General features: G+C 44.0%; 3 protein-coding genes across 3 annotated transcripts; all 3 read right to left on the bottom strand.

Moving 5' to 3' along the window:
- Positions 1-6,334: 6,334 nt before the first annotated feature.
- LOC311509485 (tubulin alpha chain-like) lies at positions 6,335-9,177 on the bottom strand. Its single transcript, XM_084574727.1, has 4 exons — positions 9,070-9,177; positions 7,734-7,956; positions 7,492-7,640; positions 6,335-7,410 (listed from the first exon to the last, which is right to left on the bottom strand). The coding sequence occupies exons 1-4, from the start codon at positions 9,070-9,072 to the stop codon at positions 6,436-6,438; spliced, it is 1,350 nt and encodes a 449-aa protein (XP_084430853.1). The 5' UTR covers positions 9,073-9,177; the 3' UTR covers positions 6,335-6,435.
- Positions 9,178-9,880: 703 nt separating this feature from the next.
- Positions 9,881-12,397, bottom strand: LOC311509484 (tubulin alpha-1A chain-like). Its single transcript, XM_084574726.1, has 4 exons — positions 12,380-12,397; positions 11,490-11,712; positions 11,253-11,401; positions 9,881-11,171 (listed from the first exon to the last, which is right to left on the bottom strand). Exons 1-4 carry the CDS (start codon positions 12,380-12,382, stop codon positions 10,191-10,193), a joined length of 1,356 nt encoding a protein of 451 aa, XP_084430852.1. The 5' UTR covers positions 12,383-12,397; the 3' UTR covers positions 9,881-10,190.
- A 1,523-nt stretch (positions 12,398-13,920) lies between these two features.
- LOC311509080 (tubulin alpha-1A chain-like) lies at positions 13,921-15,414 on the bottom strand (the record flags this gene model as incomplete). Its single annotated transcript, XM_084574132.1, has 3 exons — positions 15,219-15,414; positions 14,983-15,131; positions 13,921-14,901 (listed from the first exon to the last, which is right to left on the bottom strand). Exons 1-3 carry the CDS (start codon positions 15,397-15,399, stop codon positions 13,921-13,923), a joined length of 1,311 nt encoding a protein of 436 aa, XP_084430258.1. The 5' UTR covers positions 15,400-15,414.
- Between the last annotated feature and the right edge of the window lie 398 nt (positions 15,415-15,812).

A 15,812-nucleotide genomic window follows, 5' to 3' on the forward strand; every position in this document is an offset into this window, starting at 1 on the left:
ACAAACGGGCTCCCTCTCTACAGTAAATTCCACTTCCTTAATGGACATTACGTGACTTTTAAATCTGGTTTTCTTGCTCCTAAATGTGTCTAAATTTAAGTTTAAAACCGAGGTCCAAATTGGCTCGGCTCCTTTCTGAATTACCCCGCTGAAGAGCAAACGGGGGCTTCAAAGGGAAAGTAGCTTTACATTATTTTAAAGTTTAATGGGCAGGTATTGGAGATGTGGTGGAGTCTGAAGAGGTAATTCTGCACAAAGTGTTGTGCAGCGTCCGTGAATCAGTCTCTGGAGGAAATCCAACCTGTTTATACGAGTGGAAGTTGTTCAAAGGGAAGAATCATGTGGTTCTGGGGCAGCACGGCGAACATTTGATTATTGCTGAGGTGATTATTGCTCTCTTATTGAACGCAATAGACTGAAACTGTGCTGTTTAACTTTACATTGGCATTAGGAGGGTATCCAGAATGAATTAGTGAATAAAACTCTGGGGGATATTTGAAGTGAAGTCAATGTCAGACGGTCTGAAGACGATAAGAATTAATTCACTTACTGGCAGATAATTTACTTTACTTTAACAGATTTTCTCCTCTTCTTCAGCGAGCAGCTCTGAATAACCCACGGAAATCAGCCAAGTATGTGGATTTAAGGCATTAATATGACTTTTAGGATATAAAATCTGTCACTTCAACACATTTTGATTCTCCTTTAGCCTCATAAACCCTCCCTACCCTTATTTATTCTCCAAAACTCCCCCCACACCACATCATTAACCATCTGAACCACATTTTATATCATCTTCATACCTTCTTCCCTAACCCTAACCCTAAACCCTCTCTGCTTTGTCCTAAACTCACCATAGCCCATCATAAACCATATGTACACATCTCTAAACCTCTTGTACCCTTCTTAAACCATTTACATCCCTTCCCAAACTCTCTATACTCTCTATACTCTACTACAATCTGTCTTTATCCTTCTATAAACTCTCTAAACACCTTCCGTACCCTCCACACACCTCTGTGAAACCCCTTTAAGCCTTCACATCCCTATGAAATTTAAATTTTAAAGGGAGACTAATCCTTTTCTGTACCTATAAACCCACTAACGTCTTCTGTAAAAGCTCTACCTATCATTCTTCTATATGCCTCTACTTGTCTCCAGGGATTTACGCCACTATCTCAAACTGAAAGGTCGAAGCACGAAGCATCAGTAAGATATCAAGTCATTGAAGTTTGGATAACACCCCACTGACCTGATAAACTAGACCACATGCATACATCAGAACAGAACACGGACGAGAGAGCAGGAGTCTTACCTGGACGTCAGAGGAGAAAGCAGCTTGCAGTCTGAGATCAGAGATGCCTTCTGAGCTCCTTAGTCCATCTGCTTTATAAAATTACAGCATAATGTGACCCACGCTGGGGCAGGAAGGTGGAGGCAGTGGTGTGACCGGAGTGGGCAGGTCAGTTTATATTCAGACTCCTATAAATTCAAGTGGGAACGCTGACAAATCCCAAGAAATCCCAGCGCCGGCGCAGGTAGCTGTAGATGAATGATGTTATGAAACCCATGTTCAGCCGATACGTGGAAGACATGCCCCATGAATTACTGCTCACAGGGTCAGAAGAGACGAGTCATGATGTTTTTCTCATTATACACATGTACTGTCTGCAGTAAGGGTTTGATCACATCAGGAGACATTAGTTCTCTCTCACGGTGAAACGTCTCAGAAACTGCGTTCAAGCTCAGCAGAGAATAAATCCTGCAAATGTTGGTGCAGATGCTAGCTCTAGCCGCTAACACAGGATTGCTATCATGGCTCTCAGATTTACGGATTTACTCCTGCCGTACAAGTGGATCCCAAAAATGTGTGGCCGTAACATCGGGTGGAAATCGTGGATGGAGCGCTTACGAAACGCAGAGGCTAGGACTATCACCTCCATCATTTAAACGTAACTTAACACCTCACAACGCTTGGACTCTGACCTTTCCAAAAAAGGTCGTAAATAGGCCGATTTGTCCCAAATTTCAACAAAGGGCTGAAAACAGAGATGATAGAAACACATAAACTACATCTAGAGACGTATAACTCAACCTCTCAAAACAAAACGGCTCCTGCTGAACGTTTTTCTTTCTGACACTTGCAAGAACTTTGCGATTCCCCCATCTCTCCGGTGCCAGTTTTTCCAGTTTGTGGTCTATATGGTCGCACAATTTAATAACGGACTGTGTTTAATGGGATCAGATGGCAGGTTTTTAGACTCCTGCTGGTCCAGATTGATGTTCTCCGGCTTTCATGCGAACGAATATTAGGGCTCTTTGGGTCAGACTGCAGGAATCTTGAACACGTGAACATTTAATATCTATAAAAAGCTTGGTAATACTCTATGACAATAGATGGCCTCATAGCCACATGATCAATTTAAATGACAACAAATCAGTGAACATGTGATGGACTTATTTGACCTTTTATGCAACCGAGCTGTGGACAAACCTTGTAAAAGCAGCAAACACCTACTAGAAATAGAGAGCAGGCTGATAAACACAACAACATTTTATTTAGAGGAGAGACAGGTGGCTTATATTCTTGAACTAATATCATCCTGTGCATGTTTTTCTCATGTTTACTTGAGCTACACATAATCAAGGAGTCAACTGACATGACCTGAAGCAAACACATGAATCTCCTGACACTCAGCTGAGTTGAACCTGATCATTTGGAATATATTAATCTAATTATAACGCTTTCACCTCGGCTAACCTCCCTCCTGGTTACCCGCTAACCGCTGACCTACCTGAACCCGAACAGGAATTGTATATTACCTTGTTTGTTGGGACGGAGCATCAGCTGGCCTGCTCATTTCCCTTAGTTTCTCATTATATTATTACCGAAGCCATGCCTCGTTAACTTAGGGCACCGCAAGAACTTAAACAGATTCTCAAGGATCTCTTTGGGGATTTTTAAAACAAAATCTAATCTCTAATCTCTCTAAATTTCTTAATTTTCTCAACAAAATTAGAGGTTAAGAGATAACACACTCCCAGATTACTTGTTTCATCTCATGCCTCCATCAAATTAAAGTTTATTTTCTTATTTCTGTGTCGAGCAGTAGTATAGTAAACGAGTTTAAGGTGATCTGAGGATCTTAAAACTCAACCAGTATCGATGTAAACGCTGTTCTGCTTAATGATAAGACAGATAACCTCTGTGATTAGCATTAGAGCAGCATTAACGAGAACAAACGCACCATCTATTTGTCTTTTGCAGATATTGCTTCACTGTCTTATGGTCTGTTTCCAGGAAGTGAAATCATTGGCTTCTCAATTTGGAAAAATTATCCCGAAAAACTATTACGGTAATAGAATTAAAGCAGCTGAGCAAGCCTGAACTTCTCTAATCTGACATATTTAGTTGTGATAAAAACTCCCCGCTATCAAATTAAACGCTGTTCTGCACTAAAACGTACCCGCAGGTGCGTTACAATAAGTCAGAGAGTTAGTACAAACAATTTCTCTGATGGCCTAACAAATGATTTGCGTCCTCTCATGCCTCCATCAAGATTAATTAAAGTGTGAAATAAATTCTGATGATCACATGCCACAACGGCTCACTTGTGTCCTCTCAAGCCTCCACTGAAATAAATTAATTCCAGTTTATGTATTTCATATTTCAGAGGAGTTGCGCTAAATGTAATCTATCACCAGGTCCTCATAAAGTTTTATGTTCTTCTGAGAAACATTTTCTAAGTAGCAAAAAGAAAAAAAGACTTGATTCGATTAGACTTCTCACAGGCGCATCAGGTGACCCGGTTTAGAGACCGTATGTTCTTCATTTCACTTTGTCATTTCAGGGTTTCTTTGAAGGCTTTGGGTGGATGTTTCCACGCAGCGTTCCTCAGCTGTTGGGTCGGTGATGATCTCTTAAAACAGAGTGAGGAGGCGTCGTTACAAAACAACATCATCTGACAAATGTTATGTCATATTTTCTGTTATTGAGAATAAAAACCCGGTGTGATCCCAGCTGGTGCAGCGAGCCTGACTTCATTCACATCTCTGTCCTTTACTGGTTCTGTGAAATGTCTTGTCATGTTCAGTAAGTACTTAACAGCGGCCACTCGTTTGCTAATAAATTGTAATAATCCGTCCATGTGTGTCTCCAATGAGGATCAGTATGTGGCGCAGATGACATTTACATCGCACAAAAGACACGCGCAACACAAAAGTATGATTTGTCTTTTCTTTTTTAAGCTCTCTGTGGGTTCTGCATCGCACACCGGCAAACACTGTGTAAATATATTAGGATAATCTAATAGCAGAAGAGCAGGAAAGGGAAACGAAATCATGTGGAGGTAGTTCTGCTGCTGCTGCTTTCCCTGAAAAGTATTTGAGGCCTTTAGAAATTAATTTAAAAAGTTTCCAGCTTAAAGGGAATACAAAAAGTAGAAAAAGCGGCTTAAACATCACTGTTTTGTTAACTTGATGATAGACGATTAACACTTTTTTAAGCTAAGGGATCATGTGGCTCCTGTTGTGTGGACGCTGGCGCCTACCATTTACTTTCATATGCAACAAAAACTAAAGAATATAAGCTGCATTTTTTAAAAAAAAATAAAATAAAATAAACCATTCCCATCATTTGCTTATATGCAAGAAAACAAACTGCAGTTGAGGAGTTTTTGGTCATAAACTTTAGGAGCAGCAAACGTTAGCATGCTAACACAGACGGCAAACATGAGATATTAGCACGGTGTTAGCATGGCTGTTAGCATGCCATCATTTGCTAACTGGTGGTTCGCCAACACTAGCATGCTAACACGTTAAAGATGGTAAACAGGATCTATTTGATAGCTGATTTAAATTGTCATTTTTAATTATGTGTACTATAATGATGGCCAGGAAGCTTACCCGTGCAGTTTAATTTAAGATTAGAACAGGAATATTTGGTATTAACTTAGTATTTTAGTATACTCGTGTTTTTTTTTTTAAACGAACTCCCTGCGCATTTTCATTTCCGGTTTTATTTTGAAATTTGTACCGGAAGTGGAAGTGGTAGCTGGTGAAAAGCGGACACTTTATCAAACCCGGAAGTGTTTGTAAACAAACGGCGCTTGAGTTGAAAACATGGAAACAGAAACATCCGCAAAAAGACAAAAACATAAAAACAACGGAACACTGAAGGTGATCGAGGAATTTTGCGAATTTTACCATGAATATTTTAATTTAAAAATGGAATACACCGCTCTTTAAAAACATTTTTTACACGATAAAATTAATTTAAATGAATATCACAATCATAAATTAATCGACAAATTGCCTCTGCTGGACTTCTGTTTACAGAAATATACCCCACAAAACAATTAAAATACTCTGTGCTCAACCGTTAACTGAAAACACCACAAAATAAATAAAATAATTCACTAATCTACAAATATTTTCAGCTGTTCTTGTTTGTTTTAGCCTAATATCTGATTGAATCTTCTGGTGATAAAGTATTCAACTAAGTTACATTTAATAGAATAGTTTAAGCTGAGTTTATTGTTAATATATTTCTTCGTGTAACCTGTTTGTTTGTTGGCAGGTCACCAAGGACCCAGCAGGCGGCAGCAGTTTGTCCTCAGCATTTACACACTGATGGAGGTGGTTGTTCCCTATGACAACCAGCAGGTGGCGCTGCAGCACCGTGAGCTCTGGACCGGATTACTCTACTGTAAATAAATAAATGTGTTTCATGCTTTCATATCGAGTCTGATTTGTCTGCGAACACATTCATTCACCAAACTGACCTGTGTGTCTCCAGGTGTGTCAGCAGCCCAGACACTGTCAGGACATTAGGTACACTGGTTACTGCTTCCTGACTGCTCTAAGGTTTAGTTGATGTTGAGCCAAGTTGAATTAAAATGTCAGAAGGAACAGGAACACATCACAGTTCAATACTTCTGCAAACCACAGCTTCCTCAATGAGAAGTCTGAAGCTGAACACCAGACGCTTCATGACTGGTTTATACTGGAATGTGTTCACTAATAAACTGGCATGGGACAGCACTGATTGTTTTACTAAATCAAAATAGTCTCAATAGATGTTAACGTTTTAAATTAAAGGATTAAAGACGTTACACCCCAACCTGCTGATGCTGCAGGATTTATTCTGAGTCAGGACACTTTGACTGTTGGAGCTTCATGTTCACTAAGAGCTCAAATGTCATGTTTAAACATTAATGTGAAACCTTTTTACTGTTAGAAATAAATATTGTGTCTGTTACTATCAGATAAATGAACATTTAAATGATCTCAGTCATAAGGTGAATATGTAACTGGAGTCAAGTAAACACAAAGAGACTTTATGCTCCTTTTATTTGCAGGAATAGAACAGAACAGAACACATGGAACCATAAAACGATGAACCACTGCAAGGTGCACAGACCAGAGTCCAGGGACCTAGTACTCCTCTCCTTCATCCTCCTCTCCCACGCTGTCGGTTCCCACCTCTTCATAATCCTTCTCCAGGGCAGCCATGTCCTCTCTGGCCTCTGAGAACTCTCCCTCCTCCATCCCCTCTCCCACGTACCAGTGGACGAAAGCCCTCTTGGCGTACATCAGGTCAAACTTGTGGTCCAGTCGAGCCCAGGCCTCAGCGATGGCGGTGGTGTTGCTCAGCATGCAGACGGCCCTCTGCACCTTGGCCAGGTCTCCTCCAGGAACCACAGTGGGGGGCTGGTAGTTGATGCCCACCTTGAAGCCTGTAGGACACCAGTCCACAAACTGGATGGTGCGCTTGGTTTTGATGGTGGCGATGGCAGAGTTGACATCCTTGGGCACCACATCACCACGGTACAGCAGACAGCAGGCCATGTACTTGCCGTGGCGAGGGTCACACTTCACCATCTGATTGGCTGGCTCGAAGCAGGCGTTGGTGATGTCAGCCACTGAGAGCTGCTCATGATAAGCCTTCTCTGCAGAGATAACCGGGGCGTAGGTGGCCAGAGGGAAGTGGATACGAGGGTAGGGCACCAGGTTGGTCTGGAACTCCGTCAGGTCCACGTTCAGGGCTCCGTCAAAGCGCAGGGAGGCGGTGATGGAGGAGACGATCTGTCCAATCAGCCTGTTGAGGTTGGTGTAGGTGGGGCGCTCGATGTCCAGGTTCCTGCGGCAGATGTCGTAGATTGCCTCGTTGTCCACCATGAAGGCGCAGTCAGAGTGCTCCAGGGTGGTGTGGGTGGTCAGGATGGAGTTGTAGGGCTCCACCACAGCTGTGGACACCTGAGGAGCTGGATAGACGGCAAACTCCAGCTTGGACTTCTTGCCGTAGTCTACAGAGAGACGCTCCATCAGGAGGGACGTGAAGCCAGATCCAGTTCCTCCTCCAAAGGAGTGGAAGATGAGGAAACCCTGGAGCCCTGTGCACTGGTCAGCCTGAAACATTACAGGGTTTAAAAGGTTAAATCTCACCCCCGCATCACGTTACTTCAACATGTTCAGAGAACTTCATCTCACCAGTTTACGAGTCCTGTCAAGAACCAGGTCGATGATCTCCTTGCCGACTGTGTAGTGACCGCGGGCGTAGTTATTGGCTGCATCTTCCTTTCCAGTGATCAGCTGCTCAGGATGGAAGAGCTGACGGTATGCTCCTGTACGAACCTCATCTGAGGACAAACAAGAAATTTATTTTATTTAACCATTTCTGGAAAAAATATCTTCAGCACAACAACAAGACAGACATAATTATAAATACGTACCGATGACAGTTGGCTCCAAGTCCACAAAGATGGCTCTGGGGACGTGTTTGCCAGATCCAGTCTCACTGAAGAAGGTGTTGAAGGAGTCGTCTCCTCCTCCGAGGGTCTTGTCGCTGGGCATCTGACCGTCCTGCTGGATGCCGTGCTCCAGACAGTAGAGCTCCCAGCATGCATTGCCCATCTGGGCGCCAGCCTGGCCAACGTGCATAGAAATACACTCGCGCTGCAAAAGAGGAGAGAAGACGACGGTCAGAAACCACGCTGTTCTTTTCTGCGGCATCACTTTACGTGACGCTGTACTTTATAATGAGGCACCATCGGTCTGTTAATCCATTTCTGCAGCACACACACACGCTGACCCAGATCACATGCTGGGGCCCTATTTGCTTTTTATAGAAGGACTCATTGCAGCACAGCTTTGCTTATTTAAAGCTCTTATTTGAGCTTTTTCAATAACCATAAGTGTTGTGTTAATTACTAATACCACTAGTGTTAAATTCAGCCTTGAACCTCTGATAAAAAAAAAATATATATATTAGCGTAGATCTCGGTGTCATTAGAAGCTTTAGCGCAGTAAATAAAGGAATTCAACAGTTTATCCTTCAACGTCACCTCAACCTGCGGTATTTAAAATCTCAGACATTATGACGATGGCTGTTTCCAGGAAATAACTTCCCGCCGACCTGATGAGTCATGCTGAGTCACGTGGCAGGAAGCCCCGCCCATCAGCAGCAACAGCAGATCAGTGAAAAGGACCCAACATGGAGGAGTTTGGGAAAAAAAAAAACCCATCCTCCTCCCTGCCCCCACACCACTGCAGAGCTCTACCTCCGCTGCATTCACGGACAGGGCGTTAACTGATGGCGCCCTCCAGCTCGAACTTAATAAAACGACGTGTAACGTTTCGGTTTCATTGAAACAGATTATAGGAAAATGTTTTATTTGTGCGCACAGTTTTCTACAAAGCATTTCAATTATTTTATTCAATAAGACGCTAGCTGTTACGAGACAAAAAAAAAAAAAAAGTCGAAACGGTTTAAACGGTCATTTTCGGCTCTATTTTCAGTTGAAACTGCGCCACGAGCTCGGCCTCGTTTCCCATCAGATAACATCAATCACACAAAAACGTCGGAAATTAATGGAGAATATCATTTTTATAAGCGGAATTAACAAAACTCATTCAATTTATCGCAATTACAACATATATAGGCCATCAAAATTTTTAATAATCATCATTTAATTGTACGAAATTGCATTTTCTCTACGTAAATATTTGCTCTTAGTCTTTAACGGGCCGAATATTACGTTTTTAACAGGTCCTCTTAAAAACACTCACCATTTTTGAGCAGTTTTTCTCCTTCTTGCCGACGTTGAAGAATCGGTGTATGAAGGCGGTATTGAGGGAGCGGTAGCGCAGCCGGTGGTATTTATACTTTTTGAAGGAGGCGGGGCCAACGCGGCAGTTTGAAGTTCCAGTCGGCGGGAACGACCGTTATGCAGTGCTGTGTTCAAGTGTGGCCAAGAAATGTCAAACTTTACATTTTGTTCCAGAACATCAGAGTCTTTCGTTTTAGAGACAGGGTTGTGCTTAGCCCAAATGTGTGAATCATATGATCACATTTCAAGACGTCTACAACTAACACAATAAACTGAATATATATAAGACCATCTCTTCATCTTCAGCGTGAACTAATTTCTTAAATTCAGACGTAGCTTTTCAAACTACAGCAGCCCCTGAACGACCCACTTCTCCTGCAGAAGTCACTTAAAAAGATGCAAAGCAACTAAAAACATATTTAAAACAGCCACAAATAAAACCCAGACAACTGCAAAGAGGAAAAACACACAAAGGAGACTCAATGATAGCAAAAAAAGACACTCACAACATCCAGACATGCAACAATGAACTCAAAACAAAGACAAAGATGTGCAAAATGTCAACAAAGAGACTGTTTGCATGATATAAAAACTAAAGCTGAGCTGCTCGGGGGGTATTATGCAAAGTCTGCACTGGTTATATTATTTTTTAGTGCGTTAATATTTAATAATGGTTTGTGAACATAAAGAAGGTGATGTGAGGTAATTAACAGACAGTGACAACAAAGAGCGTCAACAGAAACTCATCTTCGTTTATTGTTTTAAACTCAGGAAAGGTGATATCTTGACACTGAAACAGCAGACTGTAGAGCAGTGTTAGCATTACTAACAGCATTCATTTTATGACGCATAGAAAAAGATTTCATCATCTGCAAAAACAAAGCATGATTAGATTAGATGAGATTATATTCAACTTTATTGTCATTACACATGTACATGTACAGAGCAACGAAATGCAGTGAACATGAACAATGAACAACGAAATGCAGTGAACATGAACAATGAACATACATTTTAAGATGAGCTTCTTGTGACAGCGCTTTTTAAGATGGTGGTTGGTTTTATTTACTTTAATAAAACTTAATATTCCTCCCCCTCTTCCTCTCCTTCGTCTCCAACGCTGTCGGTTCCCACCTCTTCATAATCCTTCTCCAGGGCAGCCATGTCCTCTCTGGCCTCTGAGAACTCTCCCTCCTCCATCCCCTCTCCAACGTACCAGTGGACGAAAGCCCTCTTGGCGTACATCAGGTCAAACTTGTGGTCCAGTCGAGCCCAGGCCTCAGCGATGGCGGTGGTGTTGCTCAGCATGCAGACGGCCCTCTGCACCTTGGCCAGGTCTCCTCCAGGAACCACAGTGGGGGGCTGGTAGTTGATGCCCACCTTGAAACCTGTAGGACACCAGTCCACAAACTGGATGGTGCGCTTGGTTTTGATGGTGGCGATGGCAGAGTTGACATCCTTGGGCACCACATCACCACGGAATAACAGACAGCAGGCCATGTACTTGCCGTGACGAGGGTCACATTTCACCATCTGATTGGCTGGCTCGAAGCAGGCGTTGGTAATCTCTGCTACTGATAACTGCTCATGATAAGCCTTCTCTGCAGAGATAACTGGGGCGTAGGTGGCCAGAGGGAAGTGGATACGAGGGTAGGGCACCAGGTTGGTCTGGAACTCCGTCAGGTCCACGTTCAGGGCTCCGTCAAAGCGCAGGGAGGCGGTGATGGAGGAGACGATCTGTCCAATCAGCCTGTTGAGGTTGGTGTAGGTGGGGCGCTCGATGTCCAGGTTCCTGCGGCAGATGTCGTAGATTGCCTCGTTGTCCACCATGAAGGCGCAGTCAGAGTGCTCCAGGGTGGTGTGGGTGGTCAGGATGGAGTTGTAGGGCTCCACCACAGCTGTGGACACCTGAGGAGCTGGATAGATGGCGAACTCTAGCTTGGACTTCTTGCCGTAATCGACAGAGAGACGCTCCATCAGCAAAGAGGTGAAGCCAGATCCAGTTCCTCCTCCAAAGGAGTGGAAGATGAGGAAACCCTGGAGCCCTGTGCACTGGTCAGCCTGCAGGAAGAAAATAAATCTTAATCCTAAAACTGATTTCTCTCTGATCTGAACTCATGACATCACTGCAGTAAAACTCACCAGTTTACGAGTCCTGTCAAGAACCAGGTCGATGATCTCCTTCCCGATGGTGTAGTGACCACGGGCGTAGTTGTTGGCTGCATCTTCCTTCCCAGTGATCAGCTGCTCAGGATGGAAGAGCTGACGGTAGGTTCCTGTACGAACCTCATCTGTAATCAGGAAACACCAGTGATTCAACCTGCAGGTTCCACAGTTCAAACTACAGCACAAACCTCCATCAGAAAGTCATTATCCTACCGATGACAGTTGGCTCCAGGTCCACGAAGACGGCTCTGGGGACATGTTTTCCAGCTCCAGTCTCACTGAAGAAGGTGTTGAAGGAGTCGTCTCCTCCTCCGATGGTCTTGTCGCTGGGCATCTGACCGTCCGGCTGGATTCCATGCTCCAGACAGTAGAGCTCCCAGCATGCATTGCCTATCTGGGCTCCAGCTTGGCCAACGTGGACGGAGATACATTCACGCTGCAAGAGCAAGTGGTTCCGAAGTCAATAGCTTCTAGAACAACATTTGATGTACTCTTGATTTAAAGAAATAAGTAATGACTCGCTGAGAAGAGTCCAAAATATTACGTTAGAAGAAAGACATTTTGGACAATGCTTCTGTCAGTGTAATTAACACCCTGCATGGTGAGTTGTATGTCCCAAGGAGATGAGCTGTTACTTGATCTCAGTCACTCTTGGTAACCGAGCCAAACTCGAGTGAATCTACAATTCAGCAGGGAGTAGGCTTTAATGTGGTTGAAGAAACATTTTAAAAAGGCATCTATGAATGTTTCTTTGGGTGAACAGGAGATATGAACAAATAAAGAAAATGCAAACTACAGCGTGTTATGAAGGGAAGTAACTGTGCTGCAGAACTGCATAATAAGTTACTTAGCAACTACAAAATCTAACCTGTTTAACTTGTGTTTTACACTAAACAGAGCGACGTGCTGTCACAAAATCCTTAATGCAAGTGGATAAATAGTACTTTTTGTCTCACAAACTCCATTCCAAACACAGACTATTTTACAACACACCTTACAGTACCAATATAAACCTATCATGTCTTTTTAATTTTTTTATTACATGACATGACGTAAAGTTGTTCTTGAGAGGGACCTGAGCAAAAAAACAAAGAGATCCTCACCATGTTTGTGTTGCTCGAAGCAGTCCCTTGATCACCTGAGATGAGTGGCTGGGGATATAGTGTCAGGTACGAGTGCAGGAAGCTGCTTTATAGCGCTGCATCGCTAGGCAACCGTCTGGCATGTTGTGGTAACCGGAGCAGCTGGAGAAGCAAACACCAGCTCCTTCGATGAAAGATGAGCAGGAAGAGCACAAGTAATAAAGAAAATCATCAACTAGTGCGCTTCTATGAGCCAAACATAAGGAACAATGGTTACACGGATGAGTAACCGTCAACAATGACCAGATCAGCCATGAAATCTGACCCATAACCTGCTCTCTCTTCAGGTTACACATGTTAGATTTAAGCCATTCTAGTTTATACTTTGTGGTAAACAGGAACGGTGTTCAGATGAGTTTAAGGATATTTCTCTGGGCGTAGGAAACATTTATTTGTTTATGGGTCAAAGTATTTCAGTTAGAATTAGCTTGCATAAAGAAGTTAGCTTCCTAATGCTCCAATTAAACTCGGCCTGGTTAACACGGTGCATGTGGAGCCTGTGTTTTCTAATCTTGCACGAGAGAGAAAGCAGATACCTCCCCAGAGTGAACAGGACAGGCTTTTGTTACCGATTACCGCCACCTCACCGCTCTGATCCAGATTCATTTGCAATGCAAAGGTAGCCGGCTGCCTTGGGAACTCGTCAGAGCACACTTCTCTGTGTCATTTGAGATCAGTGTCTCTTTTCCAGCAGGTTGCAGAGCAGCAGAGTATGGACTCAGAAGAAAGAGGAAATGGTCATGGTGGCTGTGTTGAGTTAACTTCACACGCACATTACTTAACGCTAGAGATTAGCACAGGATTAGTTATTCTCCCAAAGAATTTCATTTAAGAGATTAAGATTGTTGTTGACAGACTTTCCCAACCACTGAACGGATGTAGGCTGGCAGAAATGACTGAGAAAGCTGGAAACCCTTAAAAGGTTTCATAAGTATGGTTTTAAAGGAAATATTTAATGTCTTGATGCTCCTTCAGAACTTTTAACTTCCTTGAAACACAGAAACGTGACGAAAAACTTATTTACAGTTGCTCTCCTGTCACTGTTGGTATTGTTTGGGATCAGGCGGCTGTTAAACGTTTCATCCCTGCATCTGAAGGTAACCTTAGAGATGTCATGACAAACTACTTGCATCTGCCAAGTGAGGGCTGTCAGAACATGCTCTCATTTAGTTTCCCTAGTTACTCTTTGCTCTGGCTTTGTTTGCTTTCAGGTATCAGCTCATGCTAACAGGAGAGGTAATACTTCAGCGGTAAACACTCTCATTGCTAGAGTGCACATTGAGCTAGATGAACACAATGGAGATGTTGTGTTTTCTGTGACTCTGCAAGGCCTAGCATTGTTGCAGAAATCTGTACATCACTAAGAGGTTTAAGCTATAAAAAAAAAATAAATAGACAAATCTGGGTATTCTGCTTTATTTTCAATGTAATATTTTTGTTTTGTGTAAAGTTGCACATTTGTGATGGTTGAGATACAACAGTAGCAAAACATTTGACTGATTTTAATATTCCTCCCCCTCTTCCTCTCCTTCGTCTCCAATGCTGTCAGTTCCCACTTCTTCATAATCTTTCTCCAGGGCAGCCATGTCCTCTCTGGCCTCTGAGAACTCTCCCTCCTCCATCCCCTCTCCGACGTACCAGTGGACGAAGGCCCTCTTGGCGTACATCAGGTCAAACTTGTGGTCCAGTCGAGCCCAGGCCTCAGCAATGGCGGTGGTGTTGCTCAGCATGCAGACGGCCCTCTGCACCTTGGCCAGGTCTCCTCCAGGAACCACAGTGGGGGGCTGGTAGTTGATGCCCACCTTGAAGCCTGTAGGACACCAGTCCACAAACTGGATGGTGCGCTTGGTTTTGATGGTGGCGATGGCAGCGTTCACCTCCTTGGGCACCACATCACCACGGTACAGCAGACAGCAGGCCATGTACTTGCCGTGACGAGGGTCACATTTCACCATCTGATTGGCTGGCTCGAAGCAGGCGTTGGTAATCTCTGCTACTGAGAGCTGCTCATGATAAGCCTTCTCTGCAGAGATAACCGGGGCGTAGGTGGCCAGAGGGAAGTGGATACGAGGGTAGGGCACCAGGTTGGTCTGGAACTCTGTCAGGTCCACGTTCAGGGCTCCGTCAAAGCGCAGGGAGGCGGTGATGGAGGAGACAATCTGTCCAATCAGCCTGTTGAGGTTGGTGTAGGTGGGGCGCTCGATGTCCAGGTTCCTGCGGCAGATGTCATAGATTGCCTCGTTGTCCACCATGAAGGCGCAGTCAGAGTGCTCCAGGGTGGTGTGGGTGGTCAGGATGGAGTTGTAGGGCTCCACCACAGCTGTGGACACCTGAGGAGCTGGATAGACGGCAAACTCCAGCTTGGACTTCTTGCCGTAATCGACAGAGAGACGCTCCATCAGCAAAGAGGTGAAGCCAGATCCAGTTCCTCCTCCAAAGGAGTGGAAGATGAGGAAACCCTGGAGCCCTGTGCACTGGTCAGCCTGCAGGAAGAAAATTAATCTTACTTCTACAGATGATTTCTCTCTGAACTGAACTCATGACATCACTGCAGTAAAACTCACCAGTTTACGAGTCCTGTCAAGAACCAGGTCGATGATCTCCTTCCCGATGGTGTAGTGACCGCGGGCGTAGTTGTTGGCTGCATCTTCCTTTCCAGTAATCAGCTGCTCAGGATGGAAGAGCTGACGGTAGGTTCCTGTACGAACCTCATCTGTAATCAGGAAACACCAGTGATCAACCTGCAGGTTCCACAGTTCAAACTACAGCACAAACCTCCATCAGAAAGTCATTATCCTACCGATGACAGTTGGCTCCAGGTCCACGAAGACGGCTCTGGGAACATGTTTTCCAGCTCCAGTCTCACTGAAGAAGGTGTTGAAGGAGTCGTCTCCTCCTCCGATGGTCTTGTCGCTGGGCATCTGACCGTCTGGCTGGATTCCATGCTCCAGACAGTAGAGCTCCCAGCATGCATTGCCCATCTGGACGCCGGCCTGGCCAACATGAACAGAGAGGCATTCCCTCTGCAGAGCATGGCAAACAGGTTGAGTTAGTTGAGTTTCAGGTTGAGTAAGGTGCGTGTTTGAGAGTTATAATCATGTGAAACAGCAGGAGCTTACCATGATTATAAATTCCTGCTGCTGGTGTTGAGGATCTGCAGTGGAAATCTGGAGTCTGTGAAGTTTTCTCTGGTACTTATAGTTCCTCCAAACGCCATAGTAACGAGCTTTGTTGTTGATGAATGGAGGTTAACTGGGTTTAGCAGAAGGGGGGAAAAGCCAATTCATTGTGCAGACATGCTTCGCCACACATCAATAACCCTTCAACCTGCACCAAGATAATGTATAACCCTGAGCACATATGTCAGGCACGCAAAACTCATTCAAGTCACAGC

Source organism: Chelon labrosus, assembly GCF_963514085.1.
Source record: "Chelon labrosus genome assembly, chromosome: 24".
In the NCBI taxonomy this organism is placed as follows: Eukaryota; Metazoa; Chordata; class Actinopteri; order Mugiliformes; family Mugilidae; genus Chelon; species Chelon labrosus.

Coding starts and splice junctions, on each gene's coding strand:
- LOC311509484 (XM_084574726.1), bottom strand. Junction 11,402..11,489: donor CCTGGAGCCAACTGTCATCG/GTAGGATAATGA, acceptor TCCTGATTACAG/ATGAGGTTCGTACAGGAACC. Junction 11,172..11,252: donor TTGACAGGACTCGTAAACTG/GTGAGTTTTACT, acceptor TTCTTCCTGCAG/GCTGACCAGTGCACAGGGCT.
- LOC311509485 (XM_084574727.1), bottom strand. Junction 7,641..7,733: donor CTTGGAGCCAACTGTCATCG/GTACGTATTTAT, acceptor GTTTGTCCTCAG/ATGAGGTTCGTACAGGAGCA. Junction 7,411..7,491: donor TTGACAGGACTCGTAAACTG/GTGAGATGAAGT, acceptor GTAATGTTTCAG/GCTGACCAGTGCACAGGGCT.